Genomic DNA, 22,077 nt, shown 5'->3' on the forward strand with positions numbered 1-22,077 from the left:
GAACCGCTGTGTCCAGTTTTTTCCCACAAATGCACAAAAGAGGAACACATGCTGACTAGGGCTGGGAGTTTGCAGAAAGAGCTGATTTTCTGTATCGTTGAGGTGCTTTGTGTGAAATGCATACGTTTATTAAATGCCTTTAGAACTTTTCAAAGAAATGAAAAAAAAAAACAGTTTTCTTGTGTTTTCTGTATTTCATATCTTGAAAGTCTTTAGTTTTTTCGTTCTAGTTCAAAAATAGTGCCATTTTTTTATTAGTAATTTAAACCAATGTGTCTTATTAACAAATTGACCTACTAAATTAAATGGTTTAAGACTAAAAATTACTGAATAACAGGGTTCAGTCCTAGGTAACAGGGAGTAACAGGGTTGACCACAGAGATCATATTTCCCATTGAGATGATATTAATGCAGTACAGTATAAAGTATAGTATAGCATATAACACAGATCAGAAGTCATTCAATTATTTGTTTCAAGCCATTTCCATTTGATTTTCATTTAAAATAATTAAAGGTTAAAAAATTTAGCCTAAAATAAGCAGCATTCAGTAGTGGTTTGCATGTTGCATATTAACTACTACTAATAATAATATCATTTACATACATTAAAAAAATATAAATGTATATTCTTCTTAACAATAATTTTGGTAACAGGGTTGAATGGTCAAGCTATTTATATATATGAATATATATAGACATATCAGTGTCAATCAAGATGTTCACAATAATTGGAATGTTCGGTTTTTACAGGTCTGGGTAACAGAGTGGCGCATAAAATGTGGGACAGGTTAAAATGACTATTAAAACGAATATACTAAAAAATAATTATTTTAGTATTTCATTGCTTAGAAATGAACCAAATAACATTTTAGTGATAGTTGTACTGGAAGATTTTAATGAATGTATTTCATAGAGAAGCCCAACATCACCATATTAAAGGTGAATACAGACATTTGTTTTTATGATAATTTAAATGCTAATTTAATCATTTTATTTTAAGTACAGATCCCTTCACTTTTCACAGAAATAAAAAAACCAACAGCAGTCACTTTATCGCTGATAGAAAGGCAATGGGACATAAACTGTACCACATTTATGATAAGTGCCATATTCTGCCGTCACTCTCTAGACGGCCAGTCTGAAAAATAAATCCTTCCCACAACACTCGTATCACTAGACTGGGTCTATTTTCCTTTGGACAAAGTGTGAAATTTGTAAGAAAACAGTGGCTTAGAGTCAGCTTGGCCAGAGCTAAATCACCTATACCACCTGAAGCTGACACAAAAATCAGGTACTGTTTAGTGAGCCCCCAACAGACAAGTTAACTTGGCTAGCATTAGCTCTCTTGCTAAGGTCATATAATTAAACTGGCATCTTGTGTCCCTGAAGAACAACTGTGGTGGTAGCACATGAAGATAACCTGTAAAAAACTGACTCTTGGAATCAACTGTCGATTCCCTCACTTGGAATCAGATTGAGTTGACTTTTAAATGGTTGCATCTTCTCAGATAGACTGCCCTAGCCTAAAAAAAACATGAAAGAAACAATTATTATTCATATCCTTTGCTGCTGAATGAACTTGTTTGCCTGTGGACTACAGATGGACAGCCACAAGCAATCTGTTCCCTGTTCCCCATGCCCCCCCAGCATGTGTGAGCAGTGCTAATAATAGAGCTAATATTATCATATAATGACATGCTAACTCTCCCCGAAGGCTTTTTCCACCTCTTTCCTCTGCTCTGCAACTCTCTTATCACTCAAGTCACCTGTATTGACTGGCTGATGGATTGATGAAGCAAAAGCACCAACAACAGATCGCAGGTTAAGAAAGCAATGATCTAATGACCACTTCTCCATGAAATTACAGTCTGGCCTCTCCATTCTGATGTGCTCACTTGTGATCATGAAATAGCATAGCATGGAAGATCTGTTCCAACGTGAATTCACAAAAGCCTTAAGATCATCTTAAAGCTTGGAATTCTACATAATTCCCCTTTAACCAAATGTGGTCACTCAGTTAAAGCTAAAGTTAGCTTTTTCAGTTTAACACTGAAGCTATAAGGCTATGTAGCTAGCAAGTAATGGAAGCTAATTCATAGTATTCAATTATGTCCAGAATGACCACGAAAAACATTAAAAGATACTTGGACATTTTAGATATACTCTCCAGAAAATGCTGAGTGGAGACCATTAGCTAGGTTGGTGGCCTGGATTCGTCATCAGACCTTTAACTACATTCAAATCTGACCTGTTTCTACATCAACACTACATATATCCATTTAAAATTAAACCATTACTTTAAGTAAAATATAATATATACAAATATAATTTTGGCATAACGTATTCGTAAAATAATGCTTTGTCACATAAAATGAATTGAGCAGTGACAACATTTAAGCCTTTGGAGGATCACAGACTGAAAGCTGGCAAGTTCTGCTTAGTTCAGTATTGATCATTTGTCTCTCCTGGTCATCCTACTCTAATGAGGACCGAATACAGTCCACTTACAGAGAATATAGAATACAGACAAGTTAAAAAGTGTGTTATCGGTAACCAGCAGTCTAATTCCTCACCTGGTTGCAGCTGATAGGGACTAATTTCAAAGCTAACAGCTACACAGTGAAAATGGGTTAAAGTAGCCTGATTAGCTAAAATTGTTTAGCTTGTAAGTAAAATAGAAACACATTCATTTTACCACATAAACTGAGCTGCTGTGTGTGGTCATGAATGCTGCTCTTGATCTTATCATTTTATTTATAATTTTTTTATTGATAATGTTTAGCTTACTGACCAAGTTAGTTATTTAATGTTCCTTTTTCCTTCAAGTCTGGATAGTTAGGGCCGTTTGTCTTGCCTTTAGCGAAGATTTTTCTCTTCTCTCAGACACGAGTGTAGTACGTTACATTCACGCACCACAGAAGTGATCTGTCTTCCAGAGACAGTGTTCTCGCTCTTTTGACCCTTGCCCATCCAGAGTGTTTTTAATCAGTAGAGCTGGAGTAGTGAGAGACTTTATGAGCATTCAGAACCATCGGAAGGTCATTTTAACCACTTTTCCACTGCATGGTGCGACTCGACTCTACTCGACTCTACTCACTTTTGGTACCAGCTACATAATTTTCTACAGAGCACTGCTGGTGGCATCCTATACAAATAAAAATAAGGTGTAGCCAGCATCCTAACGCGTGGCCAAGACTTAGTAAAATGTTGGAATGAGATCATGCCTTATTAAGCTGTGGCAAAGGCTTAATTATCTCATTCCCATGCCTATCTTGTTTCCATGCCTTACTAAGTCACAGCCATGCATTATTTTTATTTATATGGAATGTCACCAGCGGGGCTCAGTAGGTTTTCCACTGCAGATTTAGTAAGATATCCACCTCAATGCAGCTAGTCATCATAGTGATGCCACATGAAACTGCCCTCCTTCTGTTCAAAGGAGGCTGATGGCAACAAGCCAAAATACTGCTGGAAAAAACAGTAGAGTTTGGGAAATACTACATCAGAGTTCACATGACGAGATGATCCTCAAAGGCGACGCAAGAGGGTACGCTAACCTGTATTTAGCGTTTCTCTCCGACCAATCAGTAGTCTTCAACGTTTTTATGACACCATTTGATATCAGCTCAGCGTGCCTGTAACCTCAACAGAGGTATACCAAAAATAGAACCAGGTGCTAGATTTCCCTAATGGAAAACAAAAAAAGGCAAGCATAGTTGAGCTGAACCGGTGCCATGCGGTGAAAATGCAGAGAGATAAAAAAATCCGTGGGAGATATCAAGTGTGGCATGAGATAGTGACATTACAACAAAATGTGTGAGTCTCACAGCCAGTACGTGAGAGTTGGCAGCCTTGGTTTGGGAAGCGGCAGTAATAACGCAGCAGGAAATCTCAGCTGTTTAGACTTCAGCTTTTATGTGTTATCACTACAGCAACAAATCAAATAAAATCATTTAAATATAAAACACTCAAATATATTAGTTAGTACGCTTTAAAAAATTGTTTTAAACTGAGTGTTCCTGAGTGCTCAGTGAGAACTGTGTACACTTACCAGGATTGTAGAAACATGTTGGGATGCTTGGTCTTGGTTTTATCCTCATTGATCGTTTGAAGCGAAACAGGAGTCAGCCCAGTATTTGAACAGGCTATAAATGGATTTTTCAAAGGCAAATGAATTCCACTTTAAGACGGCAGTTCTTGAAGTGTAAAAGTACCTATTTTCCCTTATGGTATTGGTGCTACAACTTTAGGTTTCATTTAAGTAATAATTTCTTAAAGCAAGAATTTCACCAACAATCACATTGACATAATGTTTAGGCCTGCAGTTTGTACAACTAATTAATAGCCATAAGCTTCCATTATTAGTTAGCTACATTAGCCTCAAAGCTCTAGTGAAAACTTAAGACACCAAACATGTCTTGACCTTTATATTTGAGTAAGAGGATTGTGTAAATCAGATTTTTGGCTAATATATCACGTTGATCCGTTGAGTACACGGTTTAATGAGAGATACTGACATTGCTCTGAAGTCCAGTTTCCTGTTTGCTGTCTCTAGAGCCGCACCTGCCCCATGTCCTGATTGAGGATGGGGACATGACACTGGAGGAGTATGACGAACATCTGAAGGGGAGGAGTGACTACATAAAGGCCACCAAGAAGGACTCCAGCAATGAAAAGAAAGTAAGAGAGAGAGAGGATGGGGACAGAGAAAGGATGAGGAAGGGGTGAAAGAGGCAAACTATTCATTATGTCCAGCAACTGCAGTAATGAGTTATGGAGACACAGGTGGTCAGGATAGGACCTTAGGCTTTAGAGCTCTAGTCTGAATGTGTGAAGCTGACAAATGACTTATAGCAGTGAAATAAGCAACAAACCTAATGTCTATAATGAGCTGATGATTATTTGATGTAGTATGCTGATAATGGGCTGATAATTAGTAGCTTATCTGATGAGTTCATTACTCAAGAGAGTTGAATAATGAACCAATAGAGCACTACTCTGAAAGGAACAGAGACCAAGCACAGCATTGTTCTTTCATATCGTTTGCCCGTTAGAACCTACTTTCTGCAGCTTCACTGAAGTGCAGACTGTGGAAATTATGGCAGATATATAAATATGTTTGCTTTGCTAAGGAAATGTGAATCATATCTTCAAAAATTAAATAGTGGAAAGGAAACTTGCGTAATTGGCAAGAATTTTAAACATAAAATATATTCTACAAAGAATATAAAGAGAACATCCGTCAGCAAGAAATTTGAAGGCAAAATAAAGTATAATTTCTTCACTGACCAAAAGTTTCCTTACTTTTGGATAGATTCTGCCCTGCTAGATCTGCCCCAGTCAACTGTAAGTGCTATTATTGAGAAGGATTTGGGAGCAACAACAGCACAGCCATGGAACGAATGCTCAGAGTGCTAGCACATAAAAATCTTCTGTTTCATCAGTCACTACAGAGTTTCAAACTGCTTCTAGAAGGAACATCAGCACAAGAACAGTGCAGCTGCTCACACACCTGAGATCACTATGCACAATGAAGGCTTTGGCTGGAGTGGTGTAAAGCACGACATTACTGGACTCTGGACCACAACATACAAAGACATTTAAGACAAGCGTATGCTTCCAACTTTGGGCCAACAGTTTGGGGAAAGCCTTTTCCTGTTCCAGCATTACTGTGCCCCTGTAAACAAAGTTAGGTTCATAAAGACATGATGAGTTTGGTATGGAGAAACTCCAGTGTCCTGCACAGAACACTGACCTCAACCCCACTGAACACCTTTTGGATGAGCTGGAATATCGATTGTGAGCCAGGCCTTCTCATCCAACATCAGTGCTTGACCTTAGAAATGCTCTTTTGACTGAAGGGGCACAAATTCCCACACTCTAAAACCTCGTGGAATGCCTTCCTAGAAGAGCAGAGGCTGTTATAGCCACAAAGGTGGGGCCAACTCCATATTAACACCCATTGTCTTGGAATGGGATGTCAAGCTGATATAGGTATGATGGTCAGGTGTCCACACACTAGTGGCCATATAGTATGTATATATTATGAATATATAAAATATATAAAAAACATACTTCCTTTTCTTACATTGTTAAGAAAATTAACGTTAGAATATATTATAACTGAATGAATTTGAGAAACGTTCATGAAGTTTGCCAGTTATGGCCCACTTTTCTGCAATTTTATCTGAAAAACCGTATGTATTTCACAGAGAAGTATGAGTAGATGTATTTTCCTTGCCAGACTCGCACAAAAGCAGGTTGCAATTAGATCCTCAAGTGACCGTTATTCCTCAACAGGAGGCCGAGAACATTCGGCTGCAAAAATGATGGGCAATGAAAAGGGGTTTCTATGGAAACCACCCAAGGTCTTCGGTGGAGTGGTCTAGGTGTTTCTACCTACAGAGAGGTAGAAGAGGGCTTAAGCACCTTTTTTATTCTTCTGACATGTTTGCACCAACAATTAAAGTTTGAAAAAAAAAAGATCACCACAAAAGATTTTAATTTTAGAGAGAGCGAGTAACAGTGAGTGCTAATTTGCTGGGATATGAGATCCATTAATAATGGAGTATAGCTAACCCTGTGCACATTCATTTAACTGGATTTCATATCGCCGGTTCCAGCAGCATTGGAAGACATAAACACGTAAATGTAATTTACTGACAAAGAACGTAATCTCTTGAAAGGGTAATTGCTACTTTGTGCGCTCGGAGGAATTGAATTATTTAATAGGCTGGTCCTTTTTTAAGTGAATCTTATGGCATTCTTTTGCACTCAAAAAATTAGGACCACATTGTTAAACAATGAGAAACATAAACCCAAGAATTGCTTTGAATTAAAAAAGGCATTTTAGCATTTTAGAGATGCTAGCAGTATAACAGGATGCATGCTAAGCACTGCTTCAGCTACTAGAAGGCAAGGGTCATCTCTAAATCTATCTATTGGTCATCATGTTTCCTGTGTAGGTGGATATCATCCATAAGAGGCTCCACAAGGACATCCTCCACAACCCTGTGGTCATGCTGAACTTCTGCCCGGACCTGCAGTCCATGACATCTGACCTGCGGAGAGTCCAGGGAGAGTTTATCTTCCTCATTGACCGCAGCGGGAGCATGAGTGGGGTCAACATTAGCCGGGTTAAGGTGAGGACTTTCGAACACTGTGCATTTCAGACTTTGTCGTTTGTGGGACTGGTGTAATATGAAGGTTTGAGGACGTAGCGGTGAGCAGTACCAAATTTAATTTCAATATTTTTCAAACACATTGGCCATTTTATCAGAAACAGCTACAATATAGGTGCTCTTTATAGGTTTATTACTGACTGTACCCCATCTGTTGCTGCAAAATTTATCACCCACCCTCTATTAGCAGAAAGGGGCCACCATAGGACCACTGCTGACTCAATATGATATGATATGATATGATATGATATGTCGTGGATGATTCTCAGCACAGCAATAACTCCAGCATGTTAGCCGCGTGGTAGTGTGTGTCACAGTTACAGTTTCTTTTTCTGCAGTGCTACAAAATTAGGGTAAAGAAATACAACAGTGGCTCAGCAACAGCTAATAGGCTAATGCCCAGTACGTGTTGTCATGCCAGCACCAGCCACTGGATGTTGCTCTCTCAGATATGAGTCTTAGGCTGGGATTACACAGTGAAACCTTTAGTTGCTTGAAATCTACATGAAACTAAATTGCACCTGAATTACATAATGTAAAGCATGTCAGCTTTGTGAAACAAGTTTCACAAAACAGCCAATCAAAACACAGATAATGCATCTTTTGGACACTTGAAAAGTAGATACTCCTAACTGCCTCCTTATGTAAGGTTAGTAGTTTTATTTTGTCAGTTAAGTAAGGGCTAACAAGAAACAAATGAGTGTTTCTTGAAGCTAGCATTTCTGTAACCAGCTGGGAAAACTAGCCGGCTATCAGTACAAGCTGTTTAAACTTGTTTCTCTCTTTTCAGTAGTCAGCCTTTCACTCATACTCTGTTTTCTTCGTCAGGCATGTTTACAAGTAGTAGCGCTGTGAAAGCTCTCTTCCTGGTTTCTGACACAGCCATTTCAAACAACGACAATGACAGCTGGGAAAATCATGCAAAGACAATAAAAATGCAACGTAATATTCATATATAGATTGATTCCCCACCGCAGATGACTAAAATCTGTTTTATTTGGCTAACTAGTGGAGTGAACGAATGTGTAGCGTGGGACTGTCAAATTACACATGGAAATTAGGTTGCAGGCAAGTTGCATGAAAGTTTCACTGTGTAAAACCTGCAGAGCAGATTTACGAAGAGACTAGATTCTTTTCTCGCAAGTTTACTTCTAAAAGTATATTATTTTATGTGCTTCAGGCAGCTGTGAGAATCATTCAAAACAATTCATCTTTGCAGTAAGAGTGTTTTTGCCAGTCCAGTTATGTCTATGTAGGCTAGAATGATGCTGCTTGAAGAACATAGATTTGGGTCCTGACTTTACTGCACTCCACTCATTGCATGGATTAGTCCATCAGTAGCACAACTGATTTAATTTAACGAAGGACTGATTAGACAAACTAGGACTAAATCTCAAGTGGCTCCCTGCTCCCTATATAGTGGACTATATGAAATATGAATTGTGTGGCTATTTATTAGACATATTATGCACTGTTAGGGTTTGAGAGCTATTATTTTAAGACCTATGGCTCCCATAGGGAGTAGGGAGCCATTTGAAATTCAGTCTAGGTATTGGATGGTAACTGTAAATATGGGCTTCCCTTGAGGACACATCTGGAAATGGTTAAGCAATCACGCTGACACATAAAATCACAATGGTTGTTTACTTTTTTGGAGTTTTTGATTTTTTTAAAAGAGTTTTGTAAAGTATGTATGCGATTGAATAAATCAAATTTACAGCTAGTTTAACTTCTGGTGGGTGGGTTCTGAAACGTAACATATGCTGTTTTTTGCTGGTGACCAGCCATGCAGGTTTTATTAGCAGGGTATATACCTTTATAGGAATAATGACCTTTCCCCACCATAATCAAACTGAAAAAAACTGAACCTGTTTAGCATTTTAATAAGACTTATATGATGTTTAAACAGCGTAGATAGATACAGATACTGAAACTAATGAAGAATGCCAGTGAGAGCACATGCAACATGCAAATGTGTTCTCACAAGTGATGTAAGAAGATGTAAGAGTTGTATTGAAATGTAAGTGGGGAAAAAAGCAGTAGGTAGGAGATGAAAGAGTCTTGATACGAGAGAAATGGAAATGCAGCAGTCTTTTTGTTTGTAATGTAGAAATAAAGTCACTTTGAAGGCATGCTTGGTTCTTTGTTAAAGACACAATAATAAATGAGTCATCATACTTATGAGGATAAACTCCTGTTAAGTGAAAAGTCTGGCAAAAAATGACATTCACACTGTACACCAAATGTAGTCAGACTGATGAGAGATGTTTGGTGTCTGAGTTTAACTTAGCTAACAAGTAATGGAACCTTATGTACAATTAGCATTGTACAAAATGCATGCCTAAATCATCATTCACCTCAAACAGTGTTAAGTTGTTAAGACATCTCAAATAGACTTACCTATGCAGTGTCTGACACTGTATGACAACCTATTATCTATGAAAATGGACAAAAGTACAATATGAGCACTCTAAATTACTGTAGAAATGACTGCCAGTAAATTCTATAATTTTTAGGGATGCATCAATACCATTTTTTTCAGACAGAGTACTAGTACATGTACATGTTTAAGTCATAATGAGTAACACAGGGTTACTTACAATTAAGTAGTTGTTGGTGTAAATAAGTGCAATGTACCTTAACAGTAAAAGTACTAAAATCCAGCTGATTTTAAATGAAGTGCATTAGCTAGCTATGCTACATTTGTTGCCTTATATCAAGTAGTGTTGCAGTGCACAAGAACAGTTTTGTTGCACATCAGAAAAGTGCTTCTGTTCAGCTGTAAGTAAAGTACATTTCGTAGTTTTGATCTCCGCTCCTCATCTGTCTCTTTCGACAACAGTCTCTGTAGCACAGTGAAAGTAGGAATCACATCCGAGGCTAAAGCATCCACTTATCAAGTTTTACGTCTTGTTGGAGTCTTTTTGGCTGGTTGTTTGAGCTGTAATTGAATGTCCTCTAAAGTCAGGCATACACTGTGTGAATTTTAGCAAGCTTTTGTTTTAGAACCTTCACCTTTTTTTGGTCACTCACACTGCACGTTTGAATTGACCGTCTTGTATGGACAAAGCCTACGATTTTATACTCACACTGTACAAAGACGCTTGGTCAGACTGACATGCTATGTGAAACGCAGCCCCTACAGACAGCTCTGTCTATGGACAGTTATCAATAAAACTGCTTAATTCAAAAGCCACATCCGCCTGAGTACTGAGCAAACATGCTGAGAAACTGTGATACAGCAGCGTTGCTAACTTGTGTCAGACTATTCACTGAAACTAAAAGCAGGCAGTGGTGTACACAATAGGACAATATGACCTATCCACAGCCTACTTTACAAAGACAATATAAAAAAATCAACTTATTATCATTTATACCTCGCAATTCTACTCAGTCAAACAGAGTAAAGTAAACTCTCGTGCTGCAAGAACTTTTTGCCTCAGTTTTGTTAACCTATGTGTGTCCACTTGTATTGGTGGAACGGAACGGATTAAAATCGCGCCCTGTATGCCTGGTAAAATGTTTAAAGTGGCCAACGATTTGGCGTTCAACTGCTACAGCGTCGGCTACGCTTTGCTGTGAAAGCAGACCCTCGTTCAATGCCAGTTTGAGTCATTTGTTTAGAGCTACCTGATGAATCAGATATTTGTATTGGTGCATTTTAAATACAAGTAAATGAGCATGGTATCATGGCGATACCCAATACCACTATCGGTATCAATGCATCCCTAATACTGTTACACAAAAACTTTTAAATCCTTTTTTATTCTATGCCTCAACAGCTAATGTAAAGCATAGTTCGTAAGTAAAATGCATGCTATTGACATGTTGCTTGGCTGTACTGAGATACTGAGCCACAATCAGGTCGATAAAGTCCTGCAGACACCAGACACCACTTATTGAAACATGGGATGCTGAAGAGGTCTGCACGCCGCTGGCTGCATGAGTGATTTTGGTTGCGGTGATGGGTGTGTGAGTGTTTGGGAGCAAATGTTAAACACGCTGCGGAGTGTGTGCTGCTTGCTGAAGCCAGGCGCGTGACGCAGGAGGCAGCGATGACTCACTCTGGGTTTGATTGAGGATGCTCCTGCACTGCCACCATAGTAGCCTGCCTTAAAGGAGCAGGTCAGCCTAATGAGAATGATACCCAACAACCCCCCCCATCCCACCCCACAAACACGCCTGACCTTGGAGATAACTTCATCCCCAAAGAAATGTCAGACGTCCAGGTTTATCCCTCTGGATGGGCAGGGATGGAGGGAGGTGGAAAAGGTCTGAGACAGGTTCACTTTTAGAAATTCACTTTCACAGAAAAACAGTTTCATTATGTGTGTGATTTGCTACATTTACAGACTAAACAATATAAAGAAAGCATTAATTTAATACTTTATTAAGAAAATTCAAGGCAAAATCTATTCTCTACATTAAAATATCCTTTTTGCCTTTGTAAAGAAAACAAACATTTTGTTTTCACAAACTAAAGAAAAACAACCATTTCAAGTATTTATACACATAGAAATTTAAATATCCCATCAAATTTCACTATAGTCTGTCTTTTTTTTTGTCTAGCACCCAACGCTGCAACCAAAATCACTTATTCTGAGAGTAGATCCTTCTTACTGTGGGTAGAAAGCCAAAAAGACAATTGAATTTGTCGCAGTAATGTCCAAAATTAGATACCAGATATTGCAATATACCAGGGGGGCACAACTCCAGTCCTGGAAGGCCAGTGTCCAGCACAATTTGGAGATTTCTCTGCTCAAACACACCCACTAAACCTGACAATTAACACACAAGTCTAATCCGGTGTGTTTGAGCATGTAAATGAGCAAACTCTGCTGGACACAGGCCCTGCAGGACTGGAGTTGTGCACCCCTGCAATATACACAATAACACAATACGTCCATCAGAAAAAGGCTGGAGTTAATATTTGTCTTTGAGCTGAATATTTTTTGAATATTAAATGTGAGCAAAAATGTCTTACTGCCCAGCGTTCACTCTCTGGTTCAATTTGATCCGCCCTTTTTTTGGATTGGTTACCTTGTGAAAAATAACACATGACGAGCGGAGCCTTTCCAAAGTTGAAAATTTTCAATTCGATAAAAAAAAAAACGTTCCACAGCGAAACGAGTGGAGCCCATGAAATCCATATCGTGCCCTATATATGTATGTGGTTTTGGGCGAGAACCATGTTTCATGAGCAGCAAAGTTGGTTTCACTTTCTCATGTTTGAGCTTCTTTCTTTAATAACAGTTGGCAAAAAAGGTTAATATGTGTGAATTAACACTGCAACAAAAACAATCAGCTTTCACTTTGTTTTTGTCTGAAATTGATTTCTATGGGACTGTCGTAACAGCTATGACAGCTTAGTGACCATCTATAAATTACATTGCAAATCGCAATCAACGGGGTCCAAGCACTACGTGCCTTTTTGGAGCTACTAGAACACAAATGATCAGCAAAATGGCCGCTATGTATAACAGGTGTAGGGTCTGAATAGACGAAATCTACCAAATTTTATACACAATAAACTTTTGGACTTGGTAAGGTAAGAAATCAAAATACGCAACATGAACGCTTGTTAGCTGGTGCCCCATAGAAATTCTGGCTATGCCACTGGATCGAGCTGGTGACAACCAAGTGAAACCAATCTCAAGTCATTCCTTGAAGAAACTTTGGTGATTTAGGTCAACATTGCTGCAGTGAGGATGATGACCATGAGCTTGCCTACTTCATTATAGCTTAATTGTTATAAAATTACCAACTCATTACCATAATCCGAGTGCCTTTGCCTTTTTGCATGAGAGGCAGCAGTTTGGGAAATGTGATGATGTAAGAAGAGCTTTATTAGTCTCTTTTATTAATAGTGTAAAAAAAAGTCATGAGAATGCAAGCAAAACAGCCCCTTCGCCCATGATGACCTTACATTGGAGGACTTTCTTTTTTAACCAGTCAGAAATCTGAGAGAGCCTGGCTTACAAGTGTGTTGGCCTAGGCCCCCCATGCCCCTTCATTGCTATGCCCCTGGTTCAAACTAGATCATCCTTGAAACCAATACCTGATATCGAATGCCATCTATACTAGAACCCCCTACCTTATAGCTCCTCTTTGTTGGTGACTGATGCACAACTTTTGACCATCTGCTATTCCTGAAACAGTCATACAACTCATAATTTGTAGTGGCCAGTTAGTGAAAGAAAAAGGTGTGTGTTTCTAATAAAATGAATGGTGAATGTTTTTTCTTTTGTATGACAGTATAAAGAGGGGCTCTAGTTTGACCTTTTCTTAGGACCTCCTCTGTCCTCTTCTGCTCTGTCCTCCTCCAGCCTCCTTTTGTACCCTCTCCATTCAGCTTTTACTTCTTCCTCTCTCTGCTGTTCCCTCATTCTCTTGTATTTCTTTGCTGTGTTGCCAGGATGCCATGGTGGTGATTCTGAAAAGCCTCTTCCCCGCCTGCCTGTTCAATATTATTGGCTTCGGCTCGACGTTCAAAACACTGTTTGCAACCAGCCAGAGCTATGACGAGGTACAGCGCCCACCAGGAGCCACAACAGTGCAGTCGATTCACCCCGACCTGTCCTGTTCTCAGTTTGTCACTCTAATGGTGTTTGGCAGTAATTTCTATTGAGGCAATATAGTTTACATTTTTTATAGTCGTATGCAAACATTTGTTCAAATGAAATGTTTTGTTGATTTTTTAATTGAGCTTAAGACAACACATCATCTAACAGGAAGTTAATTATGGTCATTTTATATCATTTTTAGTGCACAATTTCTATTTATTCACAGAATTTTATTGGAAATAAAAAAAAATACACAATAGAAAATGTGTGATAACTTTTGTACAGGCCACATTTTATGTCTAATTTTTTTCCAGTATGTTAAATTCAGCAAATAAACAGTAATTCTGCATTGAAATGTGCAGAAGTGTGTTCTCTGTAGAGGATATGTAACTTATTTTCACTTAGAAAATCAACAAAACATGTCATTTGATGTAATTTATATTATATGCATAGTTTACTAAATAACACCTTCCCTCAGTGCTGTATAGCCAGTTGGTCATATTTTATTTTATGTAGCATAATTATAAGTATATTCATCATTACAATGTATATACAGTACTGTGCAGAAGTCAGACCACCCTTTAGTTTATTACAGTAAAAATAGCCATTACATACAGGTTGTTTACAAGTTTTCAGTGTCAAAAATGAGAAACATATAATTAACAGCAAATTACACTGAAGCCTCAAGAACTGAATATAATTTTAAATCTATCATTTACACAATCAAGTACCCAAACACAACTTCTAGAAATTCCTTTCTTAAGCAGAAAATGCGACCAACTTCGAAGGCTGAACTTTGGAGGTGTGGAAAAATATCCCTGCAGATTTCTTTGAAAAACTGAAAGTGAAAAGACTGGAAGGGTGGACACATTAAATACTGAAAAAAGTGTATGTCGTTGTTGAGGCTTCTGTGTAATTTTCTATCAAATACGTGTTTTCTGCTTTTTTCATGCCATTGAAAGTGAATAACTTTTTAATGGCAATTTGGACCGGAAATTAAATCAATCAAAGGATGGTCTCTGACTTTTTCACTGTATGTTTGTTTTCTGTACCATTTTATGTTTAATGTTTCTAGGTCTTTGTAGGATACTGTAAGGATAGAAATAAGATAAAGGCAAAAATGGAAAACCTCCATAAAAAATGTTAATAAAAAGGAAGTCCCATGTAGCATTATACAAGTTAGTTCATGCTAGCTGCTCTTCACTCCCTTTGATTCATTATTAACAATATTGGCATGTTAAGTGAAGTATCTCTTTAATGCTGATTGGTCAGGGTTAAATTCCTGATCGAATGTAACATCAAAACTTATTCAGAGAACTTAAATTGGCTGTATAATTGTTCGCTTAAGTCCCTGTAATGTGGTTTCAGATAACGTTTCACGCTGAAACCTGTTATTTGGCCATTACCTTTTCTGAAGTGACTCATATACTCAAGCAGAATAAGAACAGGTCTGCTTTCATTAGCAGAAGTGTTTTCATCAGTGCTAAAGAACAGCACAGAGAGGCTTTACAAATTCACACTCACATTATGTTTAAGGCCAAATACATTTTAGTACTTTCAAATCAAGCTATAAAGACAAGCTTCACTGGTTCATTATTGACCTGTATTTCTGAGCAGATTTCTCATAGTTTGGACAAAAATACACTTTACAAATGTAATCGATCAGCCAAAACATGGTTGGTGTCTGGATTTTGCTTCTTTAGTTTTGCAACTGCTGCTACAGTGCTAATGTAGCTAACAATGAATGGAAACATACACAGATCAGGCATAACATTATGACCACCTCCTTGTTTCTATGCTCATTGTCCATTTTATCAGCTCCACTTACTATATAGGTGCACTTTGTAGTTCTTCAATTACAGACTGTAGTCCATCTGTTTCTCTGCATACTTTGTTAGCCCCCTTTTACCCTGTTCTTCAGTGGTCAGGACCCCCAGGGACCCTCACAGAGCAGGTACTATTTGGGTGGTGGATCATTCTCAGCACTGCAGTAACACTGATATGGTGGTGGTGGTGTGTTAGTGTGTGTTGTGTGTTGAGTGGATCAGACACAGCAGTGACCACTGATGAAGGACTAGAGCACTACAGCAGCACATGAGCTATCGTCTCTGACTTTACATGTACAAGGTGGACTGACAAGGTAGGAGTGTCTAATAGAGTGAACAGTGAGTGGACACAGTGTTTAAAAACTCCAGCAGCACTGCTGTGTCTGATCCACTCGTACCAGCACAACACACACTAACACACCACCACCACGTCAGTGTTACTGCAGTGCTGAGAATGATCCACCACCCAATTAGTACATGCTCTGTGAGGGTCCATGGGGGTCCTGACCACTGAAGAACAGGGTAAAAGGGGGCTAACAAAGTATGCAGAGAAACAGATGGACTACAGTCTGTAATTGAAGAACTACAAAGTGCACCTATATAGTAAGTGGAGCTGATAAAATGGACAATGAGCGTAGAAACAAGGAGGTGGTCATAATGTTATGCCTGATCGGTGTACCATTCAGCATTGTGCAAACTGCAGCCTAAATCATCACACGCCTGCCTCAAACTGTGTGCAGTTGTTACGTAATCTCAAATAGACTTACTCATGTGGTTTCTGACACTGCATGACATGCTGTTATCTACAACAATGGACAAAAGTACATTAGCATAGCTAAAATCAGTACTAGCAACAATCTTGAGGCCTGAACCATCACTTTAAGTAATTAACTAACTCAATTAACCTCATGAACTCACATTTTCTGATTCTAAATTGATGGATTTGACCTCAAGTCTGAGTTACGCTGCTGAAATACGCTCAGAAATGCTAATGCCTTTCGTAATTAATGAACATTAGGCCCATGTAGCATTACGCAAATTAGTTCATGCTAGCTGCTCCTCACTTCCTTTATAGGAAAGCTTAGCTGCGGCTTGTGAATATATGAGGAAGATCCGGGCCGACATGGGCGGCACCAACCTTCTGGCTCCACTGAACTGGATCCTGAGGCAGCCTGTGCAGCGCGGTCATCCTCGCCTGCTCTTTCTACTGACCGATGGAGCGGTCAGTAACACAGGGAAGGTCATCGAACTTGTCCGCAGTCACGCTCGATTCTCCAGGTATGAAGTCCCTGACTGTGTGGTCATAGCAGTGAACATATTGACTTTGATGTAGAATGTTAATTAAAAAAGGAGTGTGAGGGCTCAGCGGATGTAGAAGATTTGTCAACAGTATCAATTTTAGTCCACAATATCAGGAGATATGTTAGTTGTTTTGGTTAAATAGTTGCTTTTCTGACTGATACGCAGGCCTGGATGATGAAGTTATCAGCCCCTGGGTACAAATGTTTGGTGGGCCCCCTACATGGATATCTTCTTTTGGCAGATTATATGAGGGCTGTACATGCTGTTGGTTCAGAGTTGAAAATACATTTCAGACTTTTAACTGACTTGGACTTTTAACTAAAATCCTTTTGTTATGAGTGACCTCATACCTTAATTATGTTTATTTTACTAAAATGAATGACTGAACATTCCATTTTATCACAACTAATACAAAAATAACACCTTCAAAGCTTTACCAAATGTTTCTGTAGTGACTGTTTTGGTGATGACAATTTTAGCAGAGCTCAAATGCTAGCCAGCACATGACTAGCAAACACAGCTTTAAATAGTTGTACAACATAAAATCATAATATTTTTCATTAAAACACAAAAAATTACTCAATTGGAAAATATATATGTTTTGGTGGTGACAAGTCTTAATGTTACACACTGATTTTTAGACTTTGGGACACATTTACTTCAAACCTATGGGATCTACCTGCTCACCATGAGGCCACGAGGAACATTTTCTGGAATTTTCTGAGATAACAAGATACGTAACTCATTATTTCAAGATAACAATTTTGTTATCTTTAAATAATAAGAGAAGTAGCTCATTATTTCAAGATAACAATGTTGTTATTTTGAGGTAACAAGACAAGTCACTCGTTATTTCAAGATAATTATTTTGTTATGTTGAGATAACAAGAAAAATAACTCATTATCTTAAGATAACAACTTTTGTTGCCTCAAGATAACCAGAAAAGTACCTTGTTATTTCAAGGTAATTTTGTTATCTTGAGATAACAAGATAAATGTGGAAAAGCATTTTTAAATGAAGCTTTTTATGTAAATTTAACTCATAATAAATCTAGGTCTTTCAAGTTCACTTTAAAAGAAATTATAAAGATCTTTAGGAAAGACAAAAATATTTAAATAAAATTATAAATACAAAAAAGTAAGTATTATTTTCACAAGTTGAAATTTAGAGGTTAGGGTTTGGGACAGACACCTCCCAATAAAAAGTACCCTATAAATGATGTGAATGATGTGAATGATGTGATAAATTGATTATATTTAGCGTATTACTATCTCAATTAATGCCTTGAGTTTAAATAGATCATAAAATTACATGTTTCTTCTAAATACTTTTCTCACTGTGAAACCGAACTAATTCAGTAGATCCCGTCTATATTCCTCACATTTGAGAGAGCACTCATCTAATATGAATTGTAATAGCATGCATACCTGCATTGTTTGTGCCTGTAGTTCATTCCAGATCAAACTAAACAGATGTTTCTTGCACATGCAGGTGAAGATATATTGCAGAGCTGTGATTTTTACACCTCTTACTGGAAGTTAGTTTGTCACCCACTGATCTCCTCGCTGTCAGATCAGATTACAGCAGGAGTCAGAGCCCTTTCTTTTTATTTCTCACTTTTTCTGCTCTCAGAGGCAAGGTTAGGCTAGATTACTTATGTCTGAATTGCAGCAAAATAACACAGGGTGCTATTTGTTCAACACAGTCGACATCAGATCATGGTCCAGCTCACAAAGGATGGTTAAAATAATCTTGTGTTATTCAGTATGGAGCACTATTCATCATTGAGAGTGGAACTAACAGATGATGAATCCTGCACCTTCTTACAGAGATGGAAAGCAGTGAATTAACTATTCATGTTACAGTACATGAGTACATTTTCACATGTAATAGTGATTTTTGAGAGTGCAATTAAATTATAATAGGTTTATTTTTACTTGAATTCATTTCTAATGAAGTATTAAACTATTCTGTCCTGTTCTGTTTCAAAGTTATGCCAGTTATGCCTTACTGACCACTGTAGACGTGCCGTCATTTTGTAGTTGGCACCATGCTCTTATGTCCATATTAGGACCTCCGGGTCTGAGCTCCATTTTTCTATAGCCAGAATAAATAGGGTTTTCGAAAAATCGCCTCTATCGCCCCCTGTGTTAAATAAAAATGTTCAGAACCCGATACGTTTTGTCCTGTGAACATTCTTCTCTCGAATACCACTGGATCCTTTGAATTACGAGGTCGTTAAAGAGTTGAATTATGAATATTGCTACATGTGAGCTAAAGCTACTGCGCACTGAATTCACATCATTAGACTGACAGCCTCCTTAAGCAGGTTATCACCCCCTGATAAACTGATTCAGGCTCTCAGAATATCATAATTTTTATTTTAATGCTGGTAATATTTTTCTGAGGACATTTTCTCAGGACATTCGCCAGCGACTTTTCCCGTTCCACCTTAAGTGGTGCAGCAGTCACGTTCTGGAACAGGGAAATTCGAACAAGCAGCCGGCGAAAAAGAATCTGACTTCAGCTTCATGGAGGGTTGAAAGGCATGATATGAGGAGGTTTCTCCATTTCCGTTGCACAGCCGAGTAACATTAACTTATTTTTGCTGTTTTACAGAACCGACAGGTCAGTATTTTGTCTCGTTTGCTAATGTTTGTGTTAGCTAGCCACAGCTGCTGCACCATTTAAGGTGGAACAGGAATATTCAGACAAGAAGCTACGAAAAAAGCTTAATTCAGCCTCGTAGTTTTAACACGGGTAGTATTTTTGATAAGGAGTTTTAGCCTATCAACATATTCCACCTAGAGGTTTTATTTACGAGTATACCCGTAAATATGTGCTACTGTAGAACATTTTGATAAGGTAGTCAGCTCAGCTCGTCAGAGCACAGCCACAGCCCTCCTTAGTTTCATGTAGCTTAGTGAACAGAACAACGCATGACTACAGTGGTCTAAGAATTTGGCAAAAAAAAGTACATGATCTTCCATGTACCCCAAAGCTACAAGGCTAACATTGCTAACAAACACTGGAAGTCAATATTCAGCCAAACCATTTTAAGAAAAGAAGCCAAACTGAGGTAAGATGTCTAGATTGTCCCGTAGCTATCTCGCTAATTTTGTTAAAAAATTACAACTCACCTCCAAACATCCAACCCAAAGCTGTGGTAGTTTTTCAAAGGTTCCTCTCACCTTCCAGATACATCATCAGAAGGGAGTTTGTCTAGTCTTTAAACCAGAACATCTCACGCTGGAGACTTTGGCACCACAGTAGGAGGCAAATAGGCACATTTGCAAAAGATGTATTGAAGTTTATGCTTCTTTTATTTTGGATAAGGTGTCCTAACAAAGAGAAAAAGGCCAATTTTCATCACAGGGTGACTCTAAACTAACTCAAAGTAACTGAGTATTTTTTCTTCCAATAAACTTGTTTACACATGCTTGAGAAATCTTCTTGATTAGTCCTTATATTCAACTGAATCAACCAATTAACATTACAGTAGCACTCCTCTTTTCAGATGATCAGCACTCCTTCCACACCTGCCCTCTTGTCAGTAATTCTCCTCTGCTGGATGGAGGCAAATCGGACGCTCTGTCCTTTTAAAGGATGAAAGCCAGTCAGTGATTTCATTAGGAACATGCAGAGTCTGCCCAGACTTCCAGTGTGTGCGGAACTGCACACTGAGCAAACAGCAATGAATCTCCAGCTCTGATGTGTCCTGCGGATGTTAGCGACAATGCTAAAGGTTGAGCTGAGTCCTTAATCACTTTGCCTTCATCTGGTATGCATGAACTACCCCAGATGCAGCAGATAGGGCCGAGGTAGCAGTCCAAAGCCTCCACATTTTCATCATCAAATCTAATGAGATTACTGATTAAAAAAAAAAAGTCAGGGCTTCTTTATCTTGGCACGGGTAGTGATGGAGGGAAAACATGACTAATTATCTTTTTTGGCTTCATGAAAGTGGTCTACTTGCCAAATTTCACTATTGATAAAGCAACAGTCTGCAGTGAAGCGGATATTGTCCGGGGAGATATCAGGAAGCTCAGGGAGATTCTGTTTTTTAATCAGGTTTTCAATTTGGGCCTGATCTTGCTGTTGTTCACCCACAAACACATATGCAGCACTGTGCCACTCTTTCTTTATTTAATTTTCAGTCAAAACAGCCATTAAAGAATAAGTTATTCATTTTTTTAGAGGCATCCATCCAATCTTAAAATCAAGCAGTTACAGCTGTGTCCTCCTGCTGCTCCCAGTGGAGTCGCTGACATCATGCTCCCCTTCAAAGACACTAATATCCACACAAGCAGCTACCCAAGCTCACCTCAGCTGCCTTCAAATTTCTTTCTCAAGAGCATCTAAAATGAACAAAGGAGATATTTTGAGTAGATGAGATATATGATGATCCACTTACATAAGGAAGAAAACTGGAGTTCAAATAATTCTTAAAAGATATAGAGAAAATGGGAGTCCTAACAACTGTGCAAAACCTGGAAGACCAAAACTGTCCCTATCAGATAAACTGTACTTAAAGATGTCACCTTTGAGAGAGAGGAGAAAATCAAGCTCCACAAAAATATGTACTAGAATACTAAACTGTTTTATGGACTGATTAGTCTAAATTTGAAATTGTGATTGCTTGGATCGTGAGAAGCAGGAAATGCAACCAACTTCTAAGACTGAACTTTAGAAGTTTGAAAAAATATCCCTGCAGATTTCTTTGAGAAACTGGAAGTAAGTCTCCTGAAAAGAATGGAAGCTGTAATAAAGGTAAATCGTGAGTACAATAAATACTGAAAAAATGATATTGTAGTATCAGGATAGAGGAAGACACAGGAGAGGCCATGAATCCACTATGAGAAGTGCTCTTTATTAACCACAAGGGCAGAAAAGCACCTACATATAACTGAACTCACGTGAAAGGTCACCACTTGCCGTACACTTCACTCTCACAGTGACCACCAATCCGCATAACCTAAACCCACGCTCCTACCATGAGCCTTCACATGTGGCTGTCTGCATGGCCACACCTCCAGAGTATCTGTGGCCACGCCAGCCAGTAGCGGGACATTACAATATTATGTTTTGTTTTAGAGCTTTTGTGTAATTTTTGTTAAATATATATTTTTTGCTTTTTGAATAACTTGTACTTAATGACCTTTTTGACTGGAAATTAAATGAAGGGATGGCCTCTGACCTTTGCA

At 38.4% G+C, this 22,077-nt stretch overlaps 1 protein-coding gene across 1 annotated transcript in view; it reads left to right on the forward strand.

Moving 5' to 3' along the window:
• The window catches only part of vwa5b1 (von Willebrand factor A domain containing 5B1), a 93,668-nt gene that overhangs the window by 28,636 nt on the left and 42,955 nt on the right, over window positions 1-22,077 (forward strand). Inside the window, exons 7-10 of the mRNA XM_036591535.1 lie at window positions 4,556-4,680; window positions 6,966-7,142; window positions 13,597-13,707; window positions 16,646-16,848. Of these exons, the coding sequence (XP_036447428.1) occupies window positions 4,556-4,680; window positions 6,966-7,142; window positions 13,597-13,707; window positions 16,646-16,848 (616 nt within the window). The remainder of the gene's footprint in view (window positions 1-4,555; window positions 4,681-6,965; window positions 7,143-13,596; window positions 13,708-16,645; window positions 16,849-22,077) is intronic.

This window comes from Colossoma macropomum, unplaced genomic scaffold (assembly GCF_904425465.1).
Source record: "Colossoma macropomum unplaced genomic scaffold, Colossoma_macropomum, whole genome shotgun sequence".
In the NCBI taxonomy this organism is placed as follows: Eukaryota; Metazoa; Chordata; class Actinopteri; order Characiformes; family Serrasalmidae; genus Colossoma; species Colossoma macropomum.